This window comes from Rhinoraja longicauda, chromosome 10 (assembly GCF_053455715.1).
Source record: "Rhinoraja longicauda isolate Sanriku21f chromosome 10, sRhiLon1.1, whole genome shotgun sequence".
Classification (NCBI taxonomy): domain Eukaryota; kingdom Metazoa; phylum Chordata; class Chondrichthyes; order Rajiformes; family Arhynchobatidae; genus Rhinoraja; species Rhinoraja longicauda.
The window spans coordinates 6,472,862-6,500,464 of NC_135962.1; the positions used below are offsets into that span (position 1 = coordinate 6,472,862).

Here is a 27,603-nt window from a genome sequence, read left to right on the forward strand (position 1 = left end):
AGCATCGCTGGAGAGAAGGAATAGGTGACGTTTTGGGTCGAGACCCCCATGACTTTGAAGCTGGCTTGGGTGGGGGAGGGATGGAGAGAGAGGGGGGATGTAAGGGTTACTTGAAGTTAGGGAAATCAATACTCCTGCCTGCGCTGTAAGCTGCCCAAGTGAAATATGAGGTGCTGTTCCTCCAATTTGCAAAATGCAATCTATCACTGTCTACATCTCTTTTCTCCAGAGATGCTGGCTGATCGACTGAGTTACTCCAGCTTTTTGTGGCTATCTTCGGCCTCCTAAAGGGACAGGCCTGAGCCCTGTGAGGTGCTCTCTCGTGGGTCCAGGCAGCAGGTTGTGCAGACGGCAGCTCATCCCCTGTGCCCGACCCTCTCCTAAAGTCTGTGCACACCTAGAGAGGGATCCCCCACAGGCCACTGGCTGATTCCAGGCCTTGTTAGGCATTGCAGAGTCCAGAGTTTATCATGGACACCAACCACACAACTCAGCTTCCATTGAGGACAGGCACAAAATGCTGGAGTAACTCAGCGGGACAGGCAGCATCTCCAGAGAGAAGGAATGGGTGACGTTTCGGGTCGACACCCTTCTTCAAACTTCAGTCTTCTTCAGTCTGAAGAAGGGTCTCAAACCGAAACGTTACCCATTCCTTCTATCCAGAAATGCTGTCTGCCCGCTGGTACTCCAGCATTTTGTGTCTATCCACTGTTTAAACCAGCATCTGCCGTTGCTTACTGCTGCCTGCACATTTCATTTGCTTTCATTGAATACTTTTCTCAGTTCAAATAATAATCTGCAAATTTTTTTAAAAAGGGCAGTAACAAAAATAAACATAGCTATTGAAAAGTCTTTTATTTTTGTAAATCCTGTAGGACAAAAAAACCTTGGAAATTGCAAGTCTGAAACTCACTCGTCCTTAACTTCCACTTCCCCATTGACAACTGTTTTCTACAACAGAGGCATTCTTAGGAATGCAGTTGTAGAAAATGTTTCACAATTTCAATGGTTTTTCAAAGTGTGCTTATGACATTCCCATTTTAACCCGTGTCCCAGTCTTTTCTCTGCCTTTAAAATGCTCAGACAACATTAGTTAGATGTCTTTAGTTTCTATCAAAAGCAAAACACCTGCAGATGCTGGCAATCTGAAATGCAAACAGTAAATTCTAGAGATATTCAGGAGGCAAGGCAACATCTAGCGAGAGAGGACAAAGTTCATGTGTAATGGTTGATGACATTTCATCGGAGTCATTGACCCGCAATGTTGACTCTGATTCTCCCTCCACAGATGCCGCCTGACCTGCCTGTGAGATCTGCTGGGCATGGGGCCGTCACTGGATGAGGGGGGGGCCATCATTGAATATGGGCCTGTCACTGGACATCGAGCGTCACTGGATGCGGGGTAGTCATGGATACAGGATCGTCACTGGATGTGGGGTAGTCATGGACACAGGATCTTCACTGGATGTGGAGCCGTCACTGGATATAAGGTCATCACTGGATGGAGGGCAGTCACTGGATGGAGGGCAGTCACTGGATGGAGGGCAGTCATTGGATGCTGTGATCACTGGATGGAGGGCAGTCACTGGATGGAGAATAGTCACTGGATGCTGTGATCACTGGATGGAGGGCAGTCACTGGATGCTGTGATCACTGGATGGAGGGCAGTCACTGGATGCTGTGATCACTGGATGTAGGGCAGTCACTGGATGCTGTGATCACTGGATGGAGGGCAGTCACTGGATGCTGTGATCACTGGATGGAGGGCAGTCACTGGATTCTGTGATCATCACCAGATACAAGGTTGTCACTGGATGGAGGACCGTCACTGGATCAGGGGTCATCACTGGATATGGAGCCATCACTGGATGGAGGGCAGTCATGGGATGGAGGGCAGTCAGGGGATGAAAGGCGTCACCAGACATCGACCTTCACTGGATGGGGTTGTCCCTGGACTTGGTCTGTTGCAGGACAGGTGACCATCGCTGGATGGTCTACAGCCTTGCCTAGCCCCTGCTCCCCGCCATGTTGCACCTGCCAGGGGTTGGCCAGGGTGCCCTTCAGGCTGACCTGATGTAGGTGAGAGCGTTGCCCTCGGGGAAGTCGTACGGGTGCCGCTTGCGGAAGACGTGGCCGACACGGCTGCAGGGAACAATCTCCAGACTTCCTCCGCACATCCAGACACGGAACGACAGCTCTGGAAGGGAGCAGAGGGACAGGGAGAGCGATCAGCGGGAGCTGCCTGCCACCCTGTCGACGGGCAGCGGAGGCCCAGGCTGCTGGGTGACCACAGTCCTCGGGCTCCCGTGGCAGGAGCAGGGGAAAATCATCAATCCCCCCCCCCCAACCGGATCACCCACCACCCCGATGCCACAGCCTAAATCACTCAGACACTCGACCTTCCCTGAAACGTCACTCACTGGGGTGGCACGGTGGCAGAGCGGTAGAGTTGCTGCCTTTCAGCACTTACAGCGCCAGAGACCCGGGTTTGATCCCAACTACGGGCGCTGTCTGTACGGAGTTTGTACGTTCTCCCCGTGACCTGCGTGGGTTTTCTCCGAGATCTTCGGTTTACTCCCACACTCCAAAGACGTACATGTTTGAAGGTTAATTGGCTTGGTATAAGTGTAAATTGTCCCTAGTGAGTGTGTAGGATAGTGTTAATGTGCGGGGATCGCTGGTTGGTGCGGACTCAGTGGGCCGAAGGGCCTGTTTCCGCGCTGTATCACTAAATTTCAAGAGCACCCATAGTCGGGATCGAACCCGGGTCTCTGGCTCTGTGAGGCAGCACCGCTACGCCAACAAGCAGCCTGCATCGAGAGTTATGCCCGGGTCGACTGTCTGCCCCTCTTCTGGGCTTTTGTCTGTGCCTTTGTGTCCATGGAAAGGGAGCACAAAGGCCCTGGAGACCTTCTGACAACAGTGGGAGCTCGAGTGCATCCTGTTGCCATTTGATGCTTGTTGTCAGAAAACTCCACCAATAGCAGTTTTGATTAGCGCCTTTACCACCTTAGACAGCTGAGGAAATTCAGAATGTCTCTGAGGATCCTTCATTGCTTCTACTCTGGGGCTGTAGAGAGCATCCTGTCTGGCAACATTACAGTCTGGTTTGGGAACAGCTCTGCCCAGGACAGGATGGCCCTGCAGAGTAGTGCGTTCGGCAGAATGCACCATGGGAACTACACTCGTCCCCCTGCAGGACCTATACATCAGGAGGTGCAGATCCAGAACCAGCAACATTATGGGGGACCCCTGCCACCCCAGCAACGGACTGTTCCAGATGCTATGGCAGGCAAACGCCTCCGCTGTCACGCTGTGAAAACGGAGAGGATGAGATGGAGTTTCTTCCCACAGGCCATCAGGACTGTCAACTTTTATAACTCCAGGGACTAAATTTTTGTCTACACTATAGTAACTTATTAACTTTATTTATATGCTGTAACTGTAATTCTTTTTTGTGCACAATCCGCAGGCATTGCCACTTTCATTTCACTGCACATCATGTATGTGTATGTGACAAATAAACTTGACTTGACTTGACTTGAGGTACTCTGGCTAGAATCACCAAGAAATCACCAAGACAGTTCTCCTCCTCTCTCTGATGAGAGTTCCCTCTGCCCTGACTCTCAGTCTGAGGGAGGGTCTCAAACTGAAACCTCACCCATTCCTTCTCTCCAGAGATGCTGCCTGTCCCGCTGAGTTACTCCAGTATTTTGTGTCTATCTCCGGTGTAAACCAGCATCTGCAGTTCCTTCCTACACATTTTGTCTGCTCCACTGCGAAACCTTCTCAGAGTATGCCTACTTTGAAGAGGTTCTCCTCCTCTCTCCGACGAGCATTTGGCAACATTCTCTCTTGCTGCTGTCTAGTCTCCCCTCTGCCCTGGCCCTCTCAGTCTGAGGGAGGGTCTCGATCTGAAACCTCACCCATTCCTTCTCTCCACAAATCCTGCCTGTCCCGCTGAGTTACTCCAGCATTTTGTGTCCATCTTCAGTGTAAACCAGCATCTGCGCTTCCTCCCTATCGCCAAGACGTAAAAGGCGATAAACCAAGTGCTGGTAAATGGGATTGGTACATGATAGGCATGGATTTGGTGGGCTGAATGGCCTTTCTTTTGCTCTTTGTCCATTCAATTGTGGCTGATCTATCTCTCCATCCTATCTCCATTGCTCCTGCCCAAGCTCTTCAAAAATTGACATGAGATTGTAGAATCCGGGACTAAAGCTTGGTCAAAGAGATGGCATGTAAGCAGTGCCGAACAGGAGGGGAAAGGGGGTGCAGCCTTTTAGGGAGGAAATGTGGCGCTCTTGGGAGGCTGTCTGCTGAAGCCAGAGGCATCACATGGTGGGGTGAGTAATGGCTTGGACACAAGGTGTTCTCAGAGAGGTACGCGCACAAGGAGGCCACAGGGGGAGGGAGCGGCCAGGAAGAATCATGAATACATGGGTGTGAGTTTAAAATGGAGGAAGCAAGCGTGGGTTGGTGAATGACGGGGTGGTCCATGGTGGAACGTGGCCAGCAGAGGCTTCATGCTCAGCTTTGTGCTGTTCATCTGTAACCTGATATAAGCATGAAACTGTCGTACATTGTTTAGTTTAGTTTAGTTTAGTTTAGTTTAGTTTAGAGATACAGCGCGGAAACAGGCCCTTCGGCCCACCGAATCTGCGTCGGCCAGCGACCGTCGCACATTAACACTATCCTACAAGCACTGGGGACAATTTACACTTACACCAAGCCAGTTAACCTACAAACCTGTACGCCTTTGGAGTGTGGGAGGAAACCGAAGATCTCGGAGAAAACCCACGCGGTCACGGGGAGAACGTACAAACTCCGTACAGACATGCAGCCCATTGTCAGGATTGAACCCGTGTCTCCGGTGTTGCAAGCGCTATGAGGCCGCAACTCTACCGCTGTGCCGCCGTGCTGCCTTGTCTGAGGAGAGATGCTGTCTCACCCGCTGAGTTACTCCAGCATGTTGAGTCTGTCTTACTTTATTGATTGAGTGATTGATTAAAAGATATAGCATGGACACAGGCCCTTCAGCCCATCATGTCCACACTGGCCATTTCACTTTTCACCTGTTCCCGTTTCTCTGATGTTATCCCATTTTCTCATCCACCCCCTACATACTAGAAGCAGTTTACAGATGCCAATTAACCTGCAAACCTACACATCTCTGGGATTTGGGAGGAGACTGGAACAGCAAGAGAAAATCTAGGCGGTCACTGGAAATCATGCAAACTCCACACGGACAGCACCCGAGGACAGTATCAAACCCGGGCAGCAGCTCCACCAGCTGCTCCACGGTGCTGCCCTCCTCTACACTTCGTGCATGTACCCCTCTGAGAACACCTTGTGTCCAAGCCGTTACCCACCCCACCATGTGATGCCTCTGGCTTCAGCAGACAGCCTCCCAAGAGTGCCACATCTCCTTCCTAAAAAGCTGCACCTCCTTTCCCCTCCTGTTAGGCACTACTTATACCCCATCTCTTTGACCATAGAGATAGAGCTCTTAAGGATAGCGGAGTGAGGGGGTATGGGGAGAAGGCAGGAACGGGGTACTGATTGATAGTGATCAGCCATGATCGCATTGAATGGCGGTGCTGGCTCGAAGGGCTGAATGGCCTACTCCTGCACCTATTGTCTATTGTCTATTGTCTATTGACCACCCGAGAACCTTCTCCCCTCCCACACACCAGCTTTACTCATGGACACATTGAAGACAACCTTCATTGGATTGTTGATGGCTGAAGTTAGCCTGGTGTGTGATACAGACCCCGACTGGAATCAGTGTGCATTTTTCAACTGTTGGTGGAGTAAAGCTCTGGGCTTGGGCCAGCCTGGATGGAGCTTGGTTCAGTATCAGACCCTGTACTTGGCACACGTACCCTCTGAGTATTCAAGTCCCATTCCAGGAACCTGAACACATAATCCAGACCAACTGTTTAGTTTAGTTTGGAGATAAAGCGTGGAAACAGGCCCTTCGGCCCACCGAGTCCACACCGACCAGCGATCCCCGCATACTAACACTACCCTACACACACTAGGGACAATTTACACTTACACCAAGCCGATTAACCTACAAACCTGCACGTCTTTGGAGTGTGGGTGGAAACCGAAGATCTTGGAGAAAACCCACGCCGGTCACGGGGAGAACGTACAAACTCCGTACAGACAGCACCCGTGGCCGGGATCGAACCTGGGTCTCCGGAAGCAAGAATAGAAAGGCAGATTATTATCTGAATGGTGTCAAGTTAGGAGGAGGGGGAGTTCAACGAGATCTGGGTGTCCTAGTGCATCAGTCAATGAAAGGAAGCATGCAGGTACAGCAGGCAGTGAAGAAAGCCAATGGAATGTTCGCCTTCGTAACAAGAGGAGTTGAGTATAGGAGCAAAGAGGTCCTTCTACAGTTGTACCGGGCCCTGGTGAGACCGCACCTGGAGTACTGTGTGCAGTTTTGGTCTCCAAATTTGAGGAAGGATATTCTTGCTATGGAGGGCGTGCAGCGTAGGTTCACTAGGTTAATTCCCGGAATGGCGGGACTGTCGTATGTTGAAAGGCTGGAGCGATTGGGCTTGTATACACTGGAATTTAGAAGGATGAGGGGGGATCTTATTGAAACATATAAGATAATTAGGGGATTGGACACATTAGAGGCAGATAACATGTTCCCAATGTTGGGGGAGTCCAGAACAAGGGGCCACAGTTTAAGAATAAGGGGTAGGCCATTTAGAACGGAGATGAGGAAGAACTTTTTCAGTCAGAGGGTGGTGAAGGTGTGGAATTCTCTGCCTCAGAAGGCAGTGGAGGCCAGTTCGTTGGATGCTTTCAAGAGAGAGCTGGATAGAGCTCTTAAGGATAGCGGAGTTAGGGGGTATGGGGAGAAGGCAGGAACGGGGGTACTGATTGAGAGTGATCAGCCATGATCGCATTGAATGGCGGTGCTGGCTCGAAGGGCTGAATGGCCTACTCCTGCACCTATTGTCTATTGTCTATTGTCTATTGTCTATTGTCTATTGTCTATTGTAAGGCAGCAACTCTACCGCTGCGCCACCGTGCCGCCCATGTGTGCCGCCCAACTGTTATGTGTAGGATTGAGGGTGTGTGGGAGCATCAGAGGTGAAACAGACCGATTGCTCTCTCAATTGGAAACAATCATCCCATGGTGATAGATGAATCGCTGAGGAGGTTTCCTTTCAAGAAACAACGATTGCATTTTAAGCAAGGTGTGGATTTGGAAGTCAAACTGAACGATCTACTATCATCACAGCTGGTGCAGACTTCCTTATTGCACAGATACCCTGCAATTAATGATGATGCAATTGGTGCCACGGTGGCGCAGCGGTAGAGTTGCTGCCTTACAGCGAATGCAGCGCCGGAGACTCACGTTCGATCCTGACCACGGGCGCCGTCTGTACGGAGTTTGTACGTTCTCCCCGTGACCTGCGTGGGTTTTCTCCGAGATCTTCGGTTTCCTCCCACACTCCAAAGACGTGCAGGTATGTAGGTTAATTGGCTGGGCAAATGTAAAACAATTGTCCCTAGTGTGTGTAGGATAGTGTTAATGTGCGGGGATCGCTGGGCGGCACGGACCCGGTGGGCAGAAGGGCCTGTTTCCGCGCTGTATCTCTAAATCTAAATCTCAAAATCTAAAAATGAGGACAGGAACTTGGTTCTTCCGTCATTGATATTTTCTCCATAACCAGACCGCTACAATCCTTTAGACAATCCCACTAAACCAAAGCAAAACAGACAAGCACTCTCACCAAAGTTTTCACCGCCCCATATGTCCATTTGCGTGTCGTATTTTCCAAGATAGTTAAACCAGGATTTATTGACGACAAAGATCCCTCCAGCGATAACAGGGGTGCTGTTGGAGATAAAGCAGAGACAGTTAGCAGTTAGCTCAGTGGAGCCCAAGGGCTGTGGGTTTCAAGACAATCCAGCGTGCGGATCACCACTCAGGGTCACCACTCAGGGTCACCACTCAGGGTCACCACTCAGGGTCACCACTCAGTGGGAGAATTTAAACCTCAAATAAGTGGCACAGGAGAAGAGTGGGAAGGAGAGGGTTCATTGGAAATGATCCAGGATGAATATCGGCATGAACTCGATGGACTGAATATTGCAAGGAAATATAAGAAATGTGAGGACCACAAAAAAAAGTTGTTTTTAAGGGGGTGAAAATGAAATGAAGGGGTATAAACTGAAACAATTTCAGGTGGTGCAATAGTAGAACTACTGCCTTACAGCGCCGGAGACCCGGGTTCGATCCCGACTACGGGTGCTATCTGTACGGAGTTTGGACGTTCTCCTCGTGACCAACGTGGGTTTTCTCCGGATGCTCCGGTTTCCTCCCACACTCCAAAGACGTACAGGTTTTTAGAGTAATTGGCTTGGTACAAATGTAAAACTGTCCCTAGTGTGTGTAGCATAGTGTTAATGTGCGGGGATCGCTGGTCGGTGCGGACTCGGTGGGGTGAAGAGCCTGTTTCCGTGCTGTATCTCTAAACTAAATTAAACTAAACTATAAGAGAAAAATAGACCAACAGCATGAAACCATAAAATAAATAATCGATTAGGATCCAGGAGCAATCTGTCAAATGAAAAGCAAGAATAAAAGACCACAATTGACACAGCACGGATTCAATAGAAAAAGTTAGAATGATGTTACAATGAAAGAAAAGGGGTAAGAAAATCACACCAATTACAGTGGAAGGATAATTATAGGGTTAAGTTAATTATTGAGGTTAATCAAGGAGTTAAGAAATGTCTAAAATATAATTAAAACAATTGAAAATTACTAAAATAACTTTTTTAGAAACATATATTTAAAATAGCAAAAGCATTCTACAGACAGATAAAGCTCAGAGATAGACTCAAACAGCTGAAGCAACTCAGATAGCATCTCTGGAGAAAAGGGATAGGTGATGTTTCGGACTTGTTCAGACTTGTTCAGACAGGGATAGTGCCATAATTAGTTCACAGATAACGATGGGAATATTACACAATTACTACCTCGTGATTTATCAGGAAACTGGCACAAGGATGAGAAATTGTAAGACAGAAGAGTGGGACTATGTGCGAGCAGTTTAGTTTGGAGAACTGCCAGGTTGCTGACGGGAATGTAAACATTGGACAAGTGCTAAAAACCACAGGCCAATTAGTTTACAGTCACTGTGCGGAAAGATAATGGGATAGATAAGGCGCAGCGGTAGAGTTGCTGCTTTTACAGCGAATGCAGCGCCGGAGACTCAGGTTCGATCCTGACTACGGGTGCTGCACTGTACGGAGTTTGTACGTTCTCCCGTGACCTGCGTGGGTTTTCTCCGAGATCTTCGGTTTCCTCCCACACTCCAAAGACGTGCAGGTTTGTAGGTTAATTGGCTGGGTAAATGTAAACAATTGTCCCTAGTGGGTGTAGGATAGTGTTAATGTACGGGGATCACTGGGCGGCACGGACTTGGTGGGCCGAAAAGGCCTGTTTCCGGCTGTATATGATATGATATGATATGAAAGGAAAACATTTAAAGCTGAAAAACGTAATAAGGATATTGACAAAGGGCCAAGCAGAAGAGTCTTGACCAAGGCTGGGCACCGGGAGGGATAAGGAATGGAATAGATGGGGTCTGGCTACAGAAAAGAAGGGAAAGACGATTTTATGGTGTTCGAGCAAAAAATAGCCACATGCTGGAATTCAGAAACATAAGGTTCTGGCCAAGCGGAAGAGTCATGAGTGGAATGTGGGCCCAAACCTCTCCTGCATTGGTGCAGCACCCTCTCCCCCCTTCCCCCTTCCCCTCCCATCCCCCCCTTTCCCTCCCTCTCCCCCTTTCTCCTCCTCATCACCTTCCCACTCTATCCCCCTCAACCCCCTTACCCACCCCCCCTCCCCTCTCCTCCTCCCCCTCCCCCCCTCCCCCCTCCCCTCCCCTCCCCCCCTTCCCCTCTTCTCCTCCCCATCACCCTCCCTCCCCCACTCCATCCCCCTCAACCCCCTTTATCCTCCCTCCTCCCCCTCCCTCCCTCCCCCTTCCCTCCTCCCCCACTCCCCCTCCCCTGCCCCCCTCCCTCCCTCCTCCCTACCCTCCCCCCACCTTTCCCTCCCTCCCTCCCCTTCTCCTTCCCTCCCCCACCGTATCCCCCTCAACCCCCCTTATCCTCCCACCCTCCCCCCCCCTCCTCCCCCCCCCCCCCCCCCCATCCCTCCCTCCCTAGGAGATAGATTTAAACTTTAAAATGTGAATAACTTAAAAAATATAACACCGATTTCAATGAAACTTCTTCCATTAGCACCAAAGGGACGACGGTGAGCAAGGTGGGCCTAAAATTGTCGCGCTATCGTGTACCGTTTTGGCTGTAGTTCAGGAACAAACAAACAAACATACGAGAGTTTTAGTATATAGATGGGTCAAACATGGATACATGGAACAAGCTTGGTCAGAATGGTCAGATTGGGCCCTAACTGCGTGCTGTAACTCTTTGATCTTTGTCCCTACATCAGAACTGGAAAAGTGAGAAGACACTTGTGTTTCGAGTTGTAGAGACAGTTCATCTTCACCTCCCAACAAAGGGTTAAGGTAGTCGGTCAGACTGCGTGAATGCGAGCTGCATCGGAAATGCGAATTTGAGAATTATTCTGAGTTGGATTTGAGAACTGAAAGTATGGTTTCAAAATTTATCGACCACCTGGACCTGAATTACGGTTAACAGAGAGAGGCACCATGGCTGAATAGCAAATTTCAAAAAAGAGCATATTTTCAACAAATGGACTTAAAGAAAAATTGGAGCAGGTGCATTTTGGCAGAAGGGAGATTGATCAGAAAGGAAACGTTGTGGTTAATGAGAGGAGGAGGAACAGAACACTCCAGGGGTGGAGTGACCCAAATAATTACCCACATCATTAATGCCCAAAACACTGGGATTCAAATCCAGTGGGATTTAGGTCCCTAAGGAGTTACATGAAACTTCAGTTTCACTTTCGTTTATTGTCACAACTTCTGGGGTACAGTGAAAAGCTTTTGTTGCGAGCTATCCAGTCAGCAGAAAGACATTACATGATTATAATCGAGCAATTTACAGCGTATAGATACATGATAAGGGAATAACGTTTAGTGCAAGGTAAAGCCAGCAAAATCCGATCAAGGATAGTCCGAGGGTCACCAATGAGGTAGATAGTAGTTCAGCACTGCTCTCTGGTTGTGGTAGGATGGTTCAGTTGCCCGATAACAGTTGGGAATAAACTGTCTCTGAATATGGAGGTGTGCGTTTTCACATTTCTATATCATTTGCCCAATGGGAGAGGGAGAAGAGGGAGTGGCCAGGGTGCGACTCGTCCTTGATTATGCTGCTGGCCTTGCCGAGGCAGCGTGAGGTATGAATGGAGTCAATAGAAGGGAGGTTGGTTTTGTACACGACTGTATTCAAACCACAGATAGACACAAAATGCTGGAGTAAGTCAGTGGGATAGGCAGCATCTCTGGAGAGAAAGGATGGGTGACATTTTTGGTCGAGACCCTTTTCCAGTCTGAAGAAGGGTCTCGACACGAAACGTCACACATTCCTTCTCTCCAGAGATGCTGTATGTTCTGCTGAGTTTCTTTGGCATTTTGTGTCTATCTTTGACTTAAACCAGTCTTAAACTAAACTAAAGATGAACTCCATGTAACATTCCCAGTCTGTTCCTTCTCTTTCTCCTCCTGACTAAAGTCGATGGCTGGGGGCCATCAGAGGAGGCAGTTAATTCAACAATATTGCCCGCTGCGATCCACTGTGACATTCATTTGGCCAACAAAGGTTGGAATGAACGGCTCCCTGTCACCCACTGCTCACCGTATTGATTGAGTTGGGTCTGATCTCGCCATCTTCTGCTCGATGGGCATCTGCTCCCACTTAAAGTGCAAACTCCAGTCAAATCCTGCAGGGAGGGGGGGGGGGGGGGGGGGGAAGCACAACAGGATGAATAGAGTATTGCCATTGGCATTAGCTTATTGTTGTCAAATGTACCGAGAAACAGTGGAAGGCTTTGTTTGTACATGCTAACCAGACAGATCATCCCATAAGTGAATACTATCAAGCATGAGTACAACAGGTAATACAAATGAAAAGAATACAGAGAGTGCAGAATTTAATATTATAGCTGTAGAGAAAGACCAGGTAAAACAAGAGCAACAGCCGCAATGAGGTATCAGGACTACGTCTCTTTAGAGGTTTGGTACAAAGACGGATATGAGTGAGCTATTATTGATTCTGGTGATACATGCTTTCAAGCTTTTGCACCTTCTGCTCAATGAGAGATGGGAGAAATGGGAATGACCAGGGTGTAAGTGGTCCCTGTTTATGCTGCCTGTTTTCCAGCACAAAGGCAGTGAAGAAAGCCAATGGAATGTTGGCCTTCATAACAAGAGGAGTTGAGTATAGGAGCAAAGAGGTCCTTCTGCAGTTGTACAGGGCCCTAGTGAGACCGCACCTGGAGTACTGTGTGCAGTTTTGGTCTCCAAATTTGAGGAAGGATATTCTTGCTATTGAGGGCGAGCAGCGTAGGTTTACTAGGTTAATTCCCGGAATGGCGGGACTGTCGTATGTTGAAAGACTGGAGCGACTAGGCTTGTATACACTGGAATTTAGAAGGATGAGAGGGGATCTTATCGAAACATATAAGATTATTAAGGGGTTGGACACGTTGGAGGTAGGAAACATGTTCCCAATGTTGGGGGAGTCCAGAACCAGGGGGCACAGTTTCAGAATAAGGGGTAGGCCATTTAGAACGGAGACGAGGAAAAACCTTTTCAGAAATCTGTGGAATTCTCTGCCTCAGAAGGCAGTGGAGGCCAATTCTCTGAATGCATTCAAGAGAGAGCTAGATAGAGCTCTTAAGGATAGCGGAGTCAGGGGGTATGGGGAGAAGGCAGGAACGAGGTACTGATTGAGAATGATCAGCCATGATCACATTGAATGGCGGTGCTGGCTCGAAGGGCCGAATGGCCTACTCCTGCACCTATTGTCTGTTGTCTATTGTCTAAGTGTAGATGGGGGTGGGGGGAGGCTCGATGCATGACGGATTGGGCTACATCCACAACTCTCTGACATGTCTCGTAGTCTTGGGAGGAGCAGCTGCTGAGAGCCAGCTTGCTAAGCACTGCTGAGGAAGGCCAGTGCCTTGGCTCAAGCATTCGCTACTTGTATCTCCCTCTTTGCATCGTTCTCCCTGTCCATTTTTTTTTTAGAGATACAGCGCGGAAACAGGCCTTTCGGCCCACCGAGTCCGCGCCGGCCATCGATCACTGCACACTAACGCTACCCGACACACACTGGGGACAATTGACGCTTATACTGAGCCAATTAACCTACAAACCTGTACGTCTTTGGAGTTTGGAAGGAAACCGAAGATCTCAGAGAAAACCCAAGTGGCCACGGGGAGAACGTACAAACTCCGTACAGACAGAACCCGTGGTCGGGATTGAACCTGGGTCTCCGGCGCTGCAAGCGCTGTAAGGCAGCAACTCTCCCGCTGCGCCACCGTGCTGCAGGATTTGGGCATCACTGGGATGGGCAGCATTTATTGCCTCACCTGAATTGCCCTGAAGAAACTGGTGGTGAGCTGGCTTCTTCAACCTCTGCATCCTTCTGGTGAAGGTGCTGATGGGGACGGGGGGGGGGGGGGGTTCCAGGATTCAGATCGCATGGCGATGCAAGGCTAGCGTTATAGTTGCAAGTCAGGATGATGTGTTACTTGAACGTGTTGTTCCCCTGAACCTTCTGCACTCTCCTCGATCGTGGGTGGATAGCGGATTATTCCAAGCTTTTTTCCCCCTTCCCCAGAAGATCATCCCAAGATCTAGTAGGGAAAAAACTGCAGGTGCTGGTTCACACCGAAGGTAGACGCAAAATGCTGGAGTAACTCAGCGGGTCAGGCAGCATCTCGGGAGAGAAGGAATGGGTGACGTTTCGTGTGGAGACCCTTCTTCAGTCTGAAGATGGGTCTCGACCCAAAGCGTCACCCATCCCTTCTCTCCCGAGATGCTGCCTGACCTGCTGAGTTACTCCAGCATTTTGTGTCTACCATCCCAAGATCTAGGATCACTCCTCAACACCAAGCAAGTGGCATGGAAATCAACACACATACAGCCAATTAAAGTCTAAATCATTGGGAAATGTCATTGAGAAACCTTACTGGTTAGATTTGGTTCTTTAGATTCTTGGGGTTGACTGTTGTACATAAAAAAATAAAAATAGAGTGTTTGTGGCATTCAGAGTATTGAGCAGGTATTGAAGCACTTCCTTAGAAGGCTTGGGAAGTTTGGCACGTCCCCTACAACTCTCACCAACTTCTACAGACCACAGAAAACATTTTATCAGGATGCATCACAGCTTGGTTTGGGAACAGCTCCACCCAAGACCGCAAGGAATTGCAGAGAGTTGTTTGGTGCAGCCCAGACCATCACACAAACCAACCTCCCTTCCATTGACTCCATTAATACCTCACGCTGCCTCGGCAAGGCCAGCAGCACAATCAAGGACGAGTCGCACCCTGGCCACTCCCTCTTCTCCCCTCTCCCATCAGGCAAAAGGTACAGAAGTGTGAAAACGCACACCTCCAGATTCAGGGACAGTTTCTTCCCAGCTGTTATCAGGCAACTGAATCATCCTACCACAACCAGAGAGCAGTGCTGAACTACTATCTACCTCTTTGGCGACCCTCGGACTAACCTTGATCGGACTTTGCTGGCTTTACCTTGCACCAAACGTTATTCTCTTATCATGTATCTGCCCACTGTAAATGGTTTGATTGTAATCTGCTGACTGGGTAGCACGCAACAAAAGTGTGTACATCGTTACACGTGACAATAACCTGAACTAAACTAGCAGTTCTCGTGGGCCACAGGCTTCTCATCTGTTTCGTATGTGGGGAATAGAAGTGGGATCTTTGGAATGATGCATGGATCTAACAGTTTTTCCACTGAACATTTCACAAGGATGCTCCTGAGGCTGGAGGGTTTGAGCTGCAGGGAGAGGCTGGATAGGCTGGGTCATTTCTCACTGGGTGTAGGAGGCCAAGGGGATCCCTATAGAGGTATATAAAAATTGCGAGGGGCATTGAAAAAGTGGTGGGTGCAGACTGCTTCCCAGGATAGAGGAGTCAAAAACTAGAGGGCGCATGTTTAAGGAGAGGGGGTATGAAGGGGAATTCTTCATAGATACGAAGGGGAATTTTTGCACTCAGAGGATGGTGAATGTGTGGAATGAGCTGCCGGACGAAGTGATAAGATGGGTACGATTACAACATTTAAAAGACATTTGGGCAGGTCCATGTGTCGGAAAGGTTTAGGTGATCTTCTGCCTCCCAATCCCATTTTCCTGCCTTCTCCCCATAACCCTTGACACCCGTTCTAATCAAGAATTTGTCTATCTCTGCCTTAAAAATATCCCCTGACTTGGCCTCCACAGCCCTCTGTGGCAATGAGTTCCACAGTCTAACTACCCTCTGACTAACGAAGTTCCTCCTCACCTCCTTTCTAAAAGAGCGCCCTTTACTTCTGAGGCTGTGACCTCTGGTCCTAGACTCTCCCACCAGTGGAACCATCCTCTCCACATCTCACAGTCTCTTGTGCCTCTGGTCCTAGACTCTCCCACCAGTGGAAACATCCTCTCCACATCTCACAGTCTCTTGTGCCTCTGGTCGTTCTTGGCTTTGTTTTCTCTGAAAGGAAATAATGAGCGGGCAAACACACTCCGTACCTCCCCTCAGGTCGGCGGATGCTGCCAAGTAAGCGAAGGTGTCCAGGCTTATGACGTCGATGATGGGGCTCACCACACGTGTGTGATCCTGCGGGGCGGGGAGGAGAACACATGGGTGCAGTCAGCATCGTTAATGGAGGAGAGGGAGACAACCGCGGGTACTCCTCAGCGCAGGAAAGATCATTTACATTGGTCGAGCGCTGTCTTGCATCCTTCAAGGCTGCCTTGCACCCTTCTGTGTGTGGGTGTTGTCTCAGGCGGTTTAGTTTAGTTTAGTTTAGTTTAGAGATACAACGCGGAAACAGGCCCTTTTTGGCCCACCGGGTCCGCGCCGACCAGCGTTCCCCGCACATTAAAGGGCCTGTCCCACTTAGGCGATTTTAAGGCAACTGCCGGCGACCAGGCTGTCGCCGAACGATCGCCGGGGTGTCGCGGTCATGATTGTGAGGAGTCGCCAATGAATCGTAGCGGATCTCGGCGCGTCGCGGAAACGTTTACCTGCTAGAGATTTCTCGGCGACAGCTGGCTTGTCGCCAGGTACCGTTGCTTATTGCGGGCGCTGTCTGTCGCATGCTGTCCCCAGGTTTGCTAGGTTGTCGCAGATGCATTTAGAAGCACATGATATTAAATTAAGAAAAGGCATTTGAAGACACCAGAAGATAGTTTTGTTTAACCAATTTATTTACCGTCAGGACATTTGACGGGTAGATTGGAGGCGACCGTTTGACGGTCAGGACTGTTAACTATTATAACTCCAGGGACTACATTTTCTTTTCTGTATTCATTTTAATTTATATGCTGTAATTGTAATTTTTTTTGCACAATCCGCAGGCATTGCCACTTTCATTTCACTGCACATCGTGTGTGTGTATGTGACAAATAAACTTGACTTGAATTGACTTGACTTGGAATTTCACGATGTTTCCGAAGACGACGTAATCTCTTAGCCAGGTGCTAGTTTCACAAAAAAAGTAACTTGTATCGACCTGACTCGGCATTGTCGTGGTCATTGTCGTGGTCATTGTCGTCGGGTAAAAGGAAATTTCGGCGATCTGCTACGACTTTGACAGTCGCTGGCAGTCGCCTAAAAAATCGCGTGACTGCGACAGGCCCTTAACACTATCTTATGCCCACTAGGGACAATTTTTACATTTCCCAAGCCTTTACGTTTACATTTACGTTTCTGCATGGCAAGATCACACTAACAACAAGGAGAAGATCAAGCAGAAGATCCCTGCTGTTTGAGGGAGGGCGTTAGCTCAATATTACACAGAACCTCTAGCACTCCCTCTGGTAACCCTGCTACCTGAGTGGACATAGAAACATAGAAAATAGGTGCAGGAGTAGGCCATTCGGCCCTTCGAGCCTGCACCGCCATTCAATGTGATCATGGCTCAGTATCCAACTCAGTATCCTGTACCTGCCTTCTCTCCATACCCCTGATCCCTTTAGCCACAAGGGCCACATCTAACTCCCTCTTAAATATAGCCAATGAACTGGCCTCAACTACCTTCTGTGGCAGAGAATTCCACAGATTCATCACTCTCTGTGTGAAAAAAAACTTTCTCATCTCGGTCCTAAAAGACTTCCCCCTTATCCTTAAACTGTGACCCCTTGTTCTGGACTTCCCCAACATCGGGAACAATCTTCCTGCATCTAGCCTGTCTAACCCCTTAAGAATTTTGTAAGTTTCTATAAGATCCCCCCTCAATCTTCTAAATTCCAGCGAGTACAAGCCGAGTCTATCCTGTCTTTCTTCATATGAAAGTCCTGCCATCCCAGGAATCAATCTGGTGAACCTTCTCTGTACTCCCTCTATGGCAAGAATGTCTTTCCTCAGATTAGGAGACCAAAACTGTACGCAATACTCCAGGTGTGGTCTCACCAATGCCCTGTACAACTGCAGTAGAACCTCCCTGCTCCTATACTCAAATCCTTTTGCTATGAATGCTAACATACCATTCGCTTTCTTCACTGCCTGCTGCACCAGCATGCCTACTTTCAATGACTGGTGTACCACGACACCCAGGTCTCGTTGCATCTCCCCTTTTCCTAATCGGCCACCATTCAGATAATAGTCTGCTTTCCTGTTCTTGTCGCCAAAGTGGATAACCTCACATTTATCCACATTTTACTGCATCTGCCATAATCAAGGAAACTCTAGACTGGTAAGCCTCACATCAGTAGTATCCATGTTGGTGGCAGCAGCTCCACCAGCTACATCATCGTGCCAGCCGAAGGTTTCGACAGCAGCAGCTCAGCCGAGCTCCACCCTCCCCCAATGGCCACATGTTACGGCAGGAGCCATAAGATGGCCACATCTTACGGCAGGAGATCGGAACTTGGAATAAGCGGACACATCCCGACCCTCAACCTTGGTGTCCCGTGACTAACTACAGCTGTCCGAATACAGGCCCTGCGCAGGTCACCATGAACGCAGCTCAGTGAAGACAACAATACCCCAGGTGCGGTCTCACCAAGGCCCTGTACAACTGCAGCAGAACCTCCCTGCTCCTATACTCAAATGGCGGATGTTACGATTGACAGACGATACAATTCGATATGATAGAACTTTATTTATCCCAGGTGGGAAATTGATCTGCCAACAGTCATAAACACACAAAATACATGCAAACATGAAATTAGAGTGATGAGTGGAAAGAATTGGGGATGTGCAATGATTGGGGGGTGGGGAATGGGGAATCAGTCTCAGTCTACCCACAACAGAAGGGGGAGGAGTTGTAAGGACTCTACAGACTATACCACTGGTAGCACCCCTACCCCTAAGGGTGAAAGGTCTAAGCCCATCCAACTCCAAAGACTGAGTGTAATTATCAGCTCCCCAACCCTGGACTGCGAGCAGGTGACATTTTAATCCAAGGTCCTGAAGCTTGAGCAACCCTGGTTATTGGATATTTCCCAGAGAGGTTATTATGATCATATTGATCATATTGAATGGCGGTGCAGGCTCGAAGGGCCGAATAGCCTACTCCTGCACCTATTTTCTATGTTTCTATGTTTCTAGACACAGAATGCTGGAGTAACTCAGCCGGTCAGACAGAAGGGTCTCGACCTGAAACGTCACCTATCCCTTTCCCCAGAGATGCTGTCTGACCCGCCGAGTTACTCCAGCATTCTGGTGTCTATCTTCGTTTAGAACCAGCATCTGCAGTTCTTCCTAAACAGAGAGGTTATCACATTACTGAGCTTGCTGTGTATAAACCAAAGATACTAGAGGAGCAAGATGAACCACTCCGTCGAAATCGCCTACACTGAAGTGTACGTAGTACGCAAAGGAAAGTAACATCCGCCATTTTAGTAAGCAAAACCTGCCTCTCGTAGTGTAATCAGTGGTTTGGGGGAACAGTATGTGTGATGATACCATTAAAATGTAGAATATATCTCATCTATCAATTCATAGATTCTTGTTATTTTTCTTTTTAAATGTTTCCACCAGTTTCTGCCTACTAAAATGGCGCCGTGACGTACTACTGTTTTTAGGGTGGAGTGGTCTATCTTGCTCTGCTCTACCATCTTTGGTATAAACTGCTGCTTGGTTTCCATCATTACACCAGTAATCGTCACATCCAAAGACAAGCAGCAATTCTGGGACACGGGGAGATCGTGGGAGATCCTGCGGCCGCGCAAATCCTGCTTTCTCTCTCGTAAGCTGGAAGCATCTGAATCCCATCTGAATCCCACAAGGTGCTTGACTCACTCTGTATCCACCCACAATGCATCCAGGAGCACAAGTGAATGGTGGGCGAAGGAACCAAGAGAGGAAAGGATCTGACTGATCACCCACTGAAAACTGCTTTGCCTTTGTGATACTGTGCTGTCGTGAGCGGTTTTGGGACCCATGATCCGAGGAAGGATGTGCTGGCTCTGGAGAGGGTCCGGAGGAGGTTTACAAGAATCATCCCTGGAATGAGTGGGTGAACATATGATGTGCGTTTGACGGCACCGGGCCTGTACTCGCTGGAGTTTAGAAGGATGAGAGGGGGGAGGGGACCTCATTGAAACTTATAGAATAGTGAGGCTTGGATAGAGTGGATGTGGAGAGGATGTTTCCACTAGTGGGAGAGTCTAGGACTAAAGGCCAAAGCCTCAGAATTAAGGAAGGAGATGAAGAGATTTCTCTAGTCAGTGGGTGGTGAGTCTGTGGAATTCTGTGGAGGCCAAGTCAATGGATATTTTTAAAGCAGAGATAGATAGATTCTTGACTGATATGGGTGTCAGGGGTTATGGGAAGAAGGTAGGAGAATGGGGTTAAGAGGGAGAGATAGTTCAGCAGTGATTAAATGGTGGAGTAGACTTGATGAGCCTGCATTCAAGAGAGAGCTAGATAGAGCTCTTAAGGATAGCGGAGTCAGGGGATATGGGGAGAAGGCAGGAACGGGGTACTGATTGAGAATGATCAGCCATGATCACATTGAATGGCGGTGCTGGCTCGAAGGGCCGAATGGCCTCCTCCTGCACCTATTGTCTATTGTCTATTGTCTAATGGCCTAATTCTGCTCCGATCACTTACGACCTTATAATAACAATACTGGTGATAAACATTGGTCTCGCCACACTTGCCCAGACCATCGCCTCATTGCACAATTAATAGTAGGTTTGAAAGCTCTTCATTTCTGCTGCCTGGCCTATTTCGACTGACTGCTGCTTAAAAACATTTATACAAGTAACTAGGAGTGGACCTTATCAGATTAGCGATGAACGATTGATTGGTCACATGTAATTCTGCCTAATAGTGCTTGAAATTGTGTAATTGTACGGTAGAAACGCAAGTAACAATGGAAACATTAAATTTGGGTTAGGCAGAGTCACGAATACTGAGAAATACTGAGTATTTCTCATGTCGTGAATACTCAGAAACCAGGCAACAGGAGTAGATGAGGGCATTCGATTCAATTTGAGATACCAGCTATCAAGGCAGATGTGTATAGCAAATCATTTTTCTCTCGCACAATTAAAGCATGGAATAGTCTTCACCCTAGTATAGTTACTCAACTAGACGCAACCAAATTTAAGGGAGCTCTTCTCCAAGAAGCCCTTCTTGCTTAAGTCCATACTCCGCCACCTCCAGTTTAAATTCCATTTGGAATATTTTGGAAGACCAAGATCCAAGAACTAGGCAGAAAAGCAAGAGGTGTTCAAGAAATCAAAGTAATGTAAAAATGGTCGTAGCCCTATGTTTGCCGAGCACTGTTTGCCAGCAAATGTAGCCACAGATAGAGAGTAATAAGAGGCAAGAAAGAATTAAAGAAAAAATATATACAGATCCCGGTGATTGTTAAGTTATAAAGACATGGAGGTAGTGGAAAAACATCAAGAGACACTGGGTGAGAGTGAGATAGGAAATTTACAAAATATTTTGAAATTAATCTTTGCAATTACATTGGTGAACACAGAGTGATCATAAGGTCATAACTGATAGGAGCAGAATTAGGCCATTCGGCCCATCAAGTCTACTCCGCCATTTAATCATGGCTGATCTATCTCTCCCTCCTAACCCCATTCTCCTGCCTTCTCCCCATAACCCCTGACACCCGCACTAATCAAGAATCTGTCTATTTCTGCCTTTAAAATATCCATTGACGGCCTCTACAGTCTTCTGTGGCAAAGAATTCCACAGATTCACCCTTCCTCTGACTAGAGGCATTCTTGCTCCTTCAGAATGGATAACAGTAGGCATGTTGGATGAGTACTTACAGTGCACAAGAGGTTAGTGTTTAAAAGAAACCAAGGTTACATAAACTGGGTAGGTAGATTTACAATGATTAAGAAATTAGTGCACGGTGGCGCAGCGGTAGAGTTGCTGCCTCACAGCGAATGCAGCGCCGGACACTCAGGTTCGATCCTGACTACGGACGCCGTCTGTATGGAGTTTGTACGTTCTCCCCGTGACCTGCGTGGGTTTTCTCCGAGATCTTTGGTTTCCTCCCACACTCCAAAGACGTACAGGTATGTAGGTTAATTGACTGGGTAAAATGTAAAAATTGTCCCTAGTGGGTGTAGGATAGTGTTAGTGTGCGGGGATCGCTGGGCGGCACGGACTCGGTGGGCCGAAGGGCCTGCTTCCGCGCTGTATCTCTAAATCTAAATCTAAAATCTGAATCTAGTGCCTTTAAGAAATGAAGAAAAATAGAGAGACTGGACGGCTGCCATCCCATGGGATTAACTGAAGGAAAACACAGAGTGCCGGAGTAAGTTGGTGGGTCAGGCAGCATCTGTGGAGGGAATGGATAGGCAATGTTTCAGATCGGGACCCTTTTTAACTTAAGGAAGTGAGAACACTGTAGAAATATGCAACCATATCCAAAATTCAACCATATCCAGATGCGCTGCACATGTCCCAGTGCAACTGCAGATAGATGAGGAAAGGACATTCTTTCAAACGCTCACCTCTCGTGCAAGAGCTCCAGCCCATTAGGGCTATGAACAATTTTATATCACGTTAACGTAGAGTCATAGAGTGATACAATGTGGAAACAGGCCCTTCGGCCTGGCTTGCCCACAATGTTCCACCTACACTAATAATAATAATAATACATTTTATTTATATAGCGCTTTTCATATACTCAAAGACGCTTTACAGAGATTTTGAGAACATAGGGAAATTAATAAATAGATAAATAAGTAAATAAATAAATGAACAGAGAAAGGAGACAGTAGGTGAGGTGACCTTCAGTGGTTGAAGGCAGTACTGAACAGGTGAGACTTCAGCGATGTTTTGAATGTGGTGAGTGTGGGGGAGTCTCTAACGGTTTGGGGTAGTGAGTTCCATAGGGTGGGAGCAGCGATGGAGAAAGCCCTGTCCCCCCAGGATCTGAGTTTAGTCCGGATGTGGGGGGATAGGAGATTGGCAGCGGCAGAGCGGAGGGTGCAGGTGGGAGTGTGCCTGTGGAGGAGGTCGGTCAGGTAGGATGGGGCCAGGTTATGGAGGGCTTTGTAGGTTATGAGGAGGATTTTGTACTGGATTCTCTGGGGGATGGGGAGCCAGTGGAGTTTATAAAGGACGGGGGTGATATGGTCACGGATCGAGGTGTGTGTGAGTAGACGGGCAGCGGAGTTTTGAATGTATTGAAGTTTATTGATGATTTTTGAGGGTGCGCCATAGAGGAGGCTGTTGCAGTAGTCCAGACGGGAGGTGATGAAGGCGTGGATGAGGGTTTCTGCAGCTGTGGAGGAGAGGGATGGACGGAGACGGGCAATGTTTTTGAGGTGGAAGAAGGCTGTCTTTGTGATGTGTTTGATGTGTTTGTCGAAGGAGAGGGTTTGATCAAGGATGATTCCAAGATTCCGGATGTGAGGTGAGGTGGATACTGGGAGACCATCAATGTTGAGGATGTTGTTGACACTAGTCCCACCTGCCCTTGCTAGGTCCATATCCCTCCAAACCTGCCCTACTCATGTACCTATTTAACAGTTTCTTAAACGTTGGGATAGTCACTGCCTCAACTACCTCCTCTGGCAGCTTGTTCCATACACCCACCACCCTTTTTGTGAAAATGTTATCCATCAGATACCTATTAAATCTTTTCCCCTTCACCTTGAACCTATGTCCTCTGATTCTCGATTCCCTACTCTGGGCAAGAGACTCTTCCTTGAACAGCTCTTGCTGTTCTGCCTAGTTGTCTGGTTTCTAGCTCAGTATATCTGATTCTGCCTTATCCAAATGTAATATCTCAGTTGTCACATTGTGTTGCTCCCTTACCAATCAATCAACCCAACATTTGGAGGAACAGCACCTCATATTTTGCCTGGGCAGCTTGCAGCCCAGTGGTATGAACATCGACTTCTCCAACTTTAGATAGTTCTTCTGTCCCTCTCTTCCCCTCCCCCTTCCCAGATCACCCTCTATCTTCCTGTCTCCACCTATATCCTTCCTTTGTCCCGCCCCCCCTGACATCAGTCTGAAGAAGGGTCTCGACCCGAAACGTCGCCCATTCCTTCTCTCCCGAGATGATGCCTGACCTGCTGAGTTACTCCAGCATTTTGTGAATAAATACCTTCGATTTGTACCAGCATCTGCAGTTATTTTCTTATATTAATAATAATAATAATGCATTACATTTATATAGCGCTTTTCATACATTCAAAGACGCTTTACAGGGATTTAAAGAACATAGGGAAGTGAATAAATAGATAAATAAGTAAACGAACAGAGAAAGGAGACAGAAGGTGAGGTGACCTTCAGTGGTTGAAGGCAGTACTGAACAGGTGAGACTTCAGTGATGTTTTGAATGTGGTGAGTGAGGAGGAGTCTCTGACGGTTTGGGGTAGTGAGTTCCATAGGGTGGGAGCAGCGATGGAGAAAGCCCTGTCCCCCCAGGTTGGGTTATTATATAACTCAACATCCATTGTCAAAATCCTAAAGTCTATAGACTGAGGAAAATGAACAAACACTTGAAACATGTTCTGTTATCAGAGGGATATGCAAAGGATAGGTCTTGTCCGACAAACTTGAGTGGATATTTTGAAGAGGTGACTAAAGTAGTGGCAGGAATTAATATTGATCTTGTGTGCATGGACTTGCAGAAGGCATTTCATAAGAGCCTGGACTAACGTTGACGTTCATAGAATTGAGAGCAAATTCTTGACCTGACTATAAAGTTGGGCAAGCAGCAAGAGGCAGGGTGTGCCTCATCGGGTCCAAAACATCTGTGTTGAAGGTGTTTACAATCATGGGGGGGTGGAACAGCCAGCCACACGTATGAGTTTTACAATGATGCACAGACTGTAGCACGGAAACATCAAATCACAAATGATTAGCAATGGTGCTCCAAGACTTGAGTTAATGTTAACAAAACAAATAAAATATCACAAACAGGGTAAAGGCAATAATCAAGAGCAGCTGGATATTGGTCTTTGTGCCAGAGGATAAAGTTGAGGTGACTTAGTTATACGACAGGATCCCAAAACCTTCTTTTAAACCACTGCTGGAGAAGTGAGAGCAGTTCTGGGCACCATACCTCGACACGGATAGATTTAGCCCATGTAGGAGTGCACCATTCATTAATGAGGCGGTTGGCATTTTCAAGATATGAAGGAACATTAAAGATTAATATTAAAATAATACCAGTAATAAAATAGTAAGAACACTACTAGATAAGTAGAGAGAAACTGTTTTTGCTCTTTGGGAACCGAGAAGTAAGGGCAGAATCTAAATGTAACAGCTAGATCTTCTGGGGAGAAAAGCAAAAGAGCGTTCGGAAGAGAATTTAGAAAGCAACTTCTACGTAGAGATTTGGAACTCCCTCCTTCAATGGCAATTGTTGCGGTGGAAATGGCAGAGTCTGAAGAAGGGTCTCGACCCATTCCCTCTCTCCAGAGATGCTGCCTGTCCCGCTGAGTTACTCCAACATTTTGTGTCTATCGTTGGTGTAAACCAGCACCTGCAGTTCCTTTCTCCACAGAATTAAATGGCCTGTTCTGCTAATATTCCAGCATCTAAGTAAGTTTGGGCGGTCTGGACTGCCACTTGCATCCATTAGACTGAAGTACTTAGAATCTAACAGATAGTCAAACTGAGTTGACAACCTCAATCAAGAGGATGTGAGTCGTCAGGAATAGAAAAGAAATATCCCATTGAAGGTGTAAACAAGCTTCATATAATCTTGAGGCACTGCGGTGAGCTCTGAGTCATAAAAGGCAAGAGGCAGTAAATGGGATTAGTACAAATGGGTATGTGATGGGCAGCATGGATCTGGTGGGCCGAGGGGCCTGTTGCTGTGCTCTATGACTGTAGTATGACTGTACCAGTCATAAGGGAAGAGCACAGTCTCATAGTTCTGCTCCATGCCACGTATTTTCCTCGAAAATATCGTAAGTCAAAAATGCATTTAATACACCTAACCTGCCAAACATCATGGCCCTTCGGCCCACCGGGTCCGCACCGACCAGCGATCCCCGCACATTAACACTATCCTATACCCACTAGTGACAATTTTTACATTTACCAAGCCAATTAACCTACATACCTGTACGTCTTTGGAGTGTGGGAGGAAACCGAAGATCTCGGAGAAAACTCACGAAAGGTCACGGGGAGAACGTACAAACTCCGTACAGACAGCACCTGTAGTCAGGATCAAACCCGGGTCTCCGGCGCTGCGTTCACTGTAAGGCAGCAAGTCTACCGCTGCACCACTGTGCGTCCACTAAGGCGTGTTCAGAACACTTACATTAGCCCGGGAAAAGAACAAAATTCAAGATTCGAAGTACAGTTTCTACTGAGCGTGTATCGTTTTTGCACCATCGTAAAGTCGAAATATCGTAAACCGAAGCATCGTAAGTCGAGGAACATCTGTGTATCACTGTTCATTGCATAACTACACTGTGGCAGTCCCTTCAGCACATCGTTGACACAGGGGTCAACACCACCTTCTCCGGGATGAGATGTGAATCCTGACAGTGGACACCAACGATTTGTTCCCCAGGACGGAAGACCCTGACCTCATGATGTGACGCATGCATTCTCTCAGCCTTGCTGCCTGCCGCACTGCTGAGCTACTCAGACTCACCTCCTTAACTCTTTGCAGGAGAGGTTGAAGCCAATCCTTGTTCACCTCACAGTGACTATCGAGGAAGGTTAGGACATCGGCAGTAGCAGCATCAGCTCCCTTCACTCGTGATCGAATCAGCCCTGCGGAGGGAGAGGCATTTTACAACGAGTCAACAAAAACAATCTGCCGTTAACTAAGTCAAAGATCCCAGTCTGAAGAAGGGTCTCGACCCGAAACGTCACCCATTCCTTCTCTCCCGAGATGCTGCCTGACCTGCTGAGTTACTCCAGCATTTTGTGAATAAATACCAGTGCTCTTCAAGGTTGTCATTTGACAGAATCTGGCACCAATCCAAAACCTGTACTAATCGTTAGTCCCTTATCATGTATCTATACACGGTAATGGCTGAATTGTAATCAAACATTGTCTTTCTGCTGACTTGATAGCATGCAACAAAAGCTTTTCACTGTACCTCGGTACAGGTGACAATAAACAATGAACAAAACGAAATTAAGCAAAATACTTTGTGTCTGTGCCGACCAGCGACCCTCTGCACATTAACACTATCCTACACACACCTGGGCCAATATACAATTGTACCATGCCAATTAGCCTACAAACCTGGACGTCTTTGGAGTATGGGAGGAAACCAAAGATCTCAAGAGAAAACCCACGCGGTCACGGGGAGAACGTACAAACTCCGTACAGACAGCACCCGTAGTCGGGATGGAACCCGGGTCACTGGCGCTGTTAGGCAGCAACTCTACCACTGACCTTTTCTACACTAATCCTTTTTGCTATATTCAACGTATCCCCCAGCCACATTTCAGATCTCATTACGACACGGAAGAAAGCCGTTTTGGCCCATCGAGTCCCTGCCAGTTCACAGAGCAATCTTTCAGCGGCTAATTAACCCATCGGCCTGCCCAGTTTCGGGATGTGTGAGGGAACGAGAGCGTCAGGGGAGAATCCACACGTCACAGGGAGAACATACAAACTCAGGAAGAACACCCGAGGCCATGATTGAACCAAGGTTGCTGATACAGGTGCTCCTCAACTTACGATGGGGTCACATTCCGAGAAGCCCGTCGCAAACCGAAATATCGTAAGTCGAAATGCATTTAATACACCTGATCACGTGGCCGGAAGCGAGCTGCGGTCGCCACGGGTCGCTGCCGTTTGCACCATCGCGAGGTCGAAATATCGTACGTCGAAGCATCGTAGCTCTACCAAGTCAAGTCAAGTCAAGTCAAGTAGCTTTTATTGTCATTCAAAATGAATTGAACAAAATTGTCGTTACCATGCAGTCACAAACAATAAAGAACACAAGACACACAACCACACAGGTTTAACACAG

General features: G+C 47.8%; 1 protein-coding gene across 2 annotated transcripts in view; it reads right to left on the reverse strand.

The window, feature by feature from the left end:
* LOC144597575 (polypeptide N-acetylgalactosaminyltransferase 16-like) overlaps positions 1-27,603 on the reverse strand; it is a 132,291-nt gene that overhangs the window by 49,823 nt on the left and 54,865 nt on the right. For both annotated transcript variants that reach the window (XR_013547761.1, XM_078407068.1), the window contains exons 6-10: positions 26,265-26,386; positions 15,739-15,826; positions 11,833-11,917; positions 7,767-7,870; positions 2,071-2,197 (exon numbers count right to left, since the gene is read on the reverse strand). Coding sequence is in view for 1 of the 2 variants with exons in the window: in XM_078407068.1 (XP_078263194.1) it covers positions 2,071-2,197; positions 7,767-7,870; positions 11,833-11,917; positions 15,739-15,826; positions 26,265-26,386 (526 nt within the window). In the remaining variant the exon portion in view is untranslated. The remainder of the gene's footprint in view (positions 1-2,070; positions 2,198-7,766; positions 7,871-11,832; positions 11,918-15,738; positions 15,827-26,264; positions 26,387-27,603) is intronic.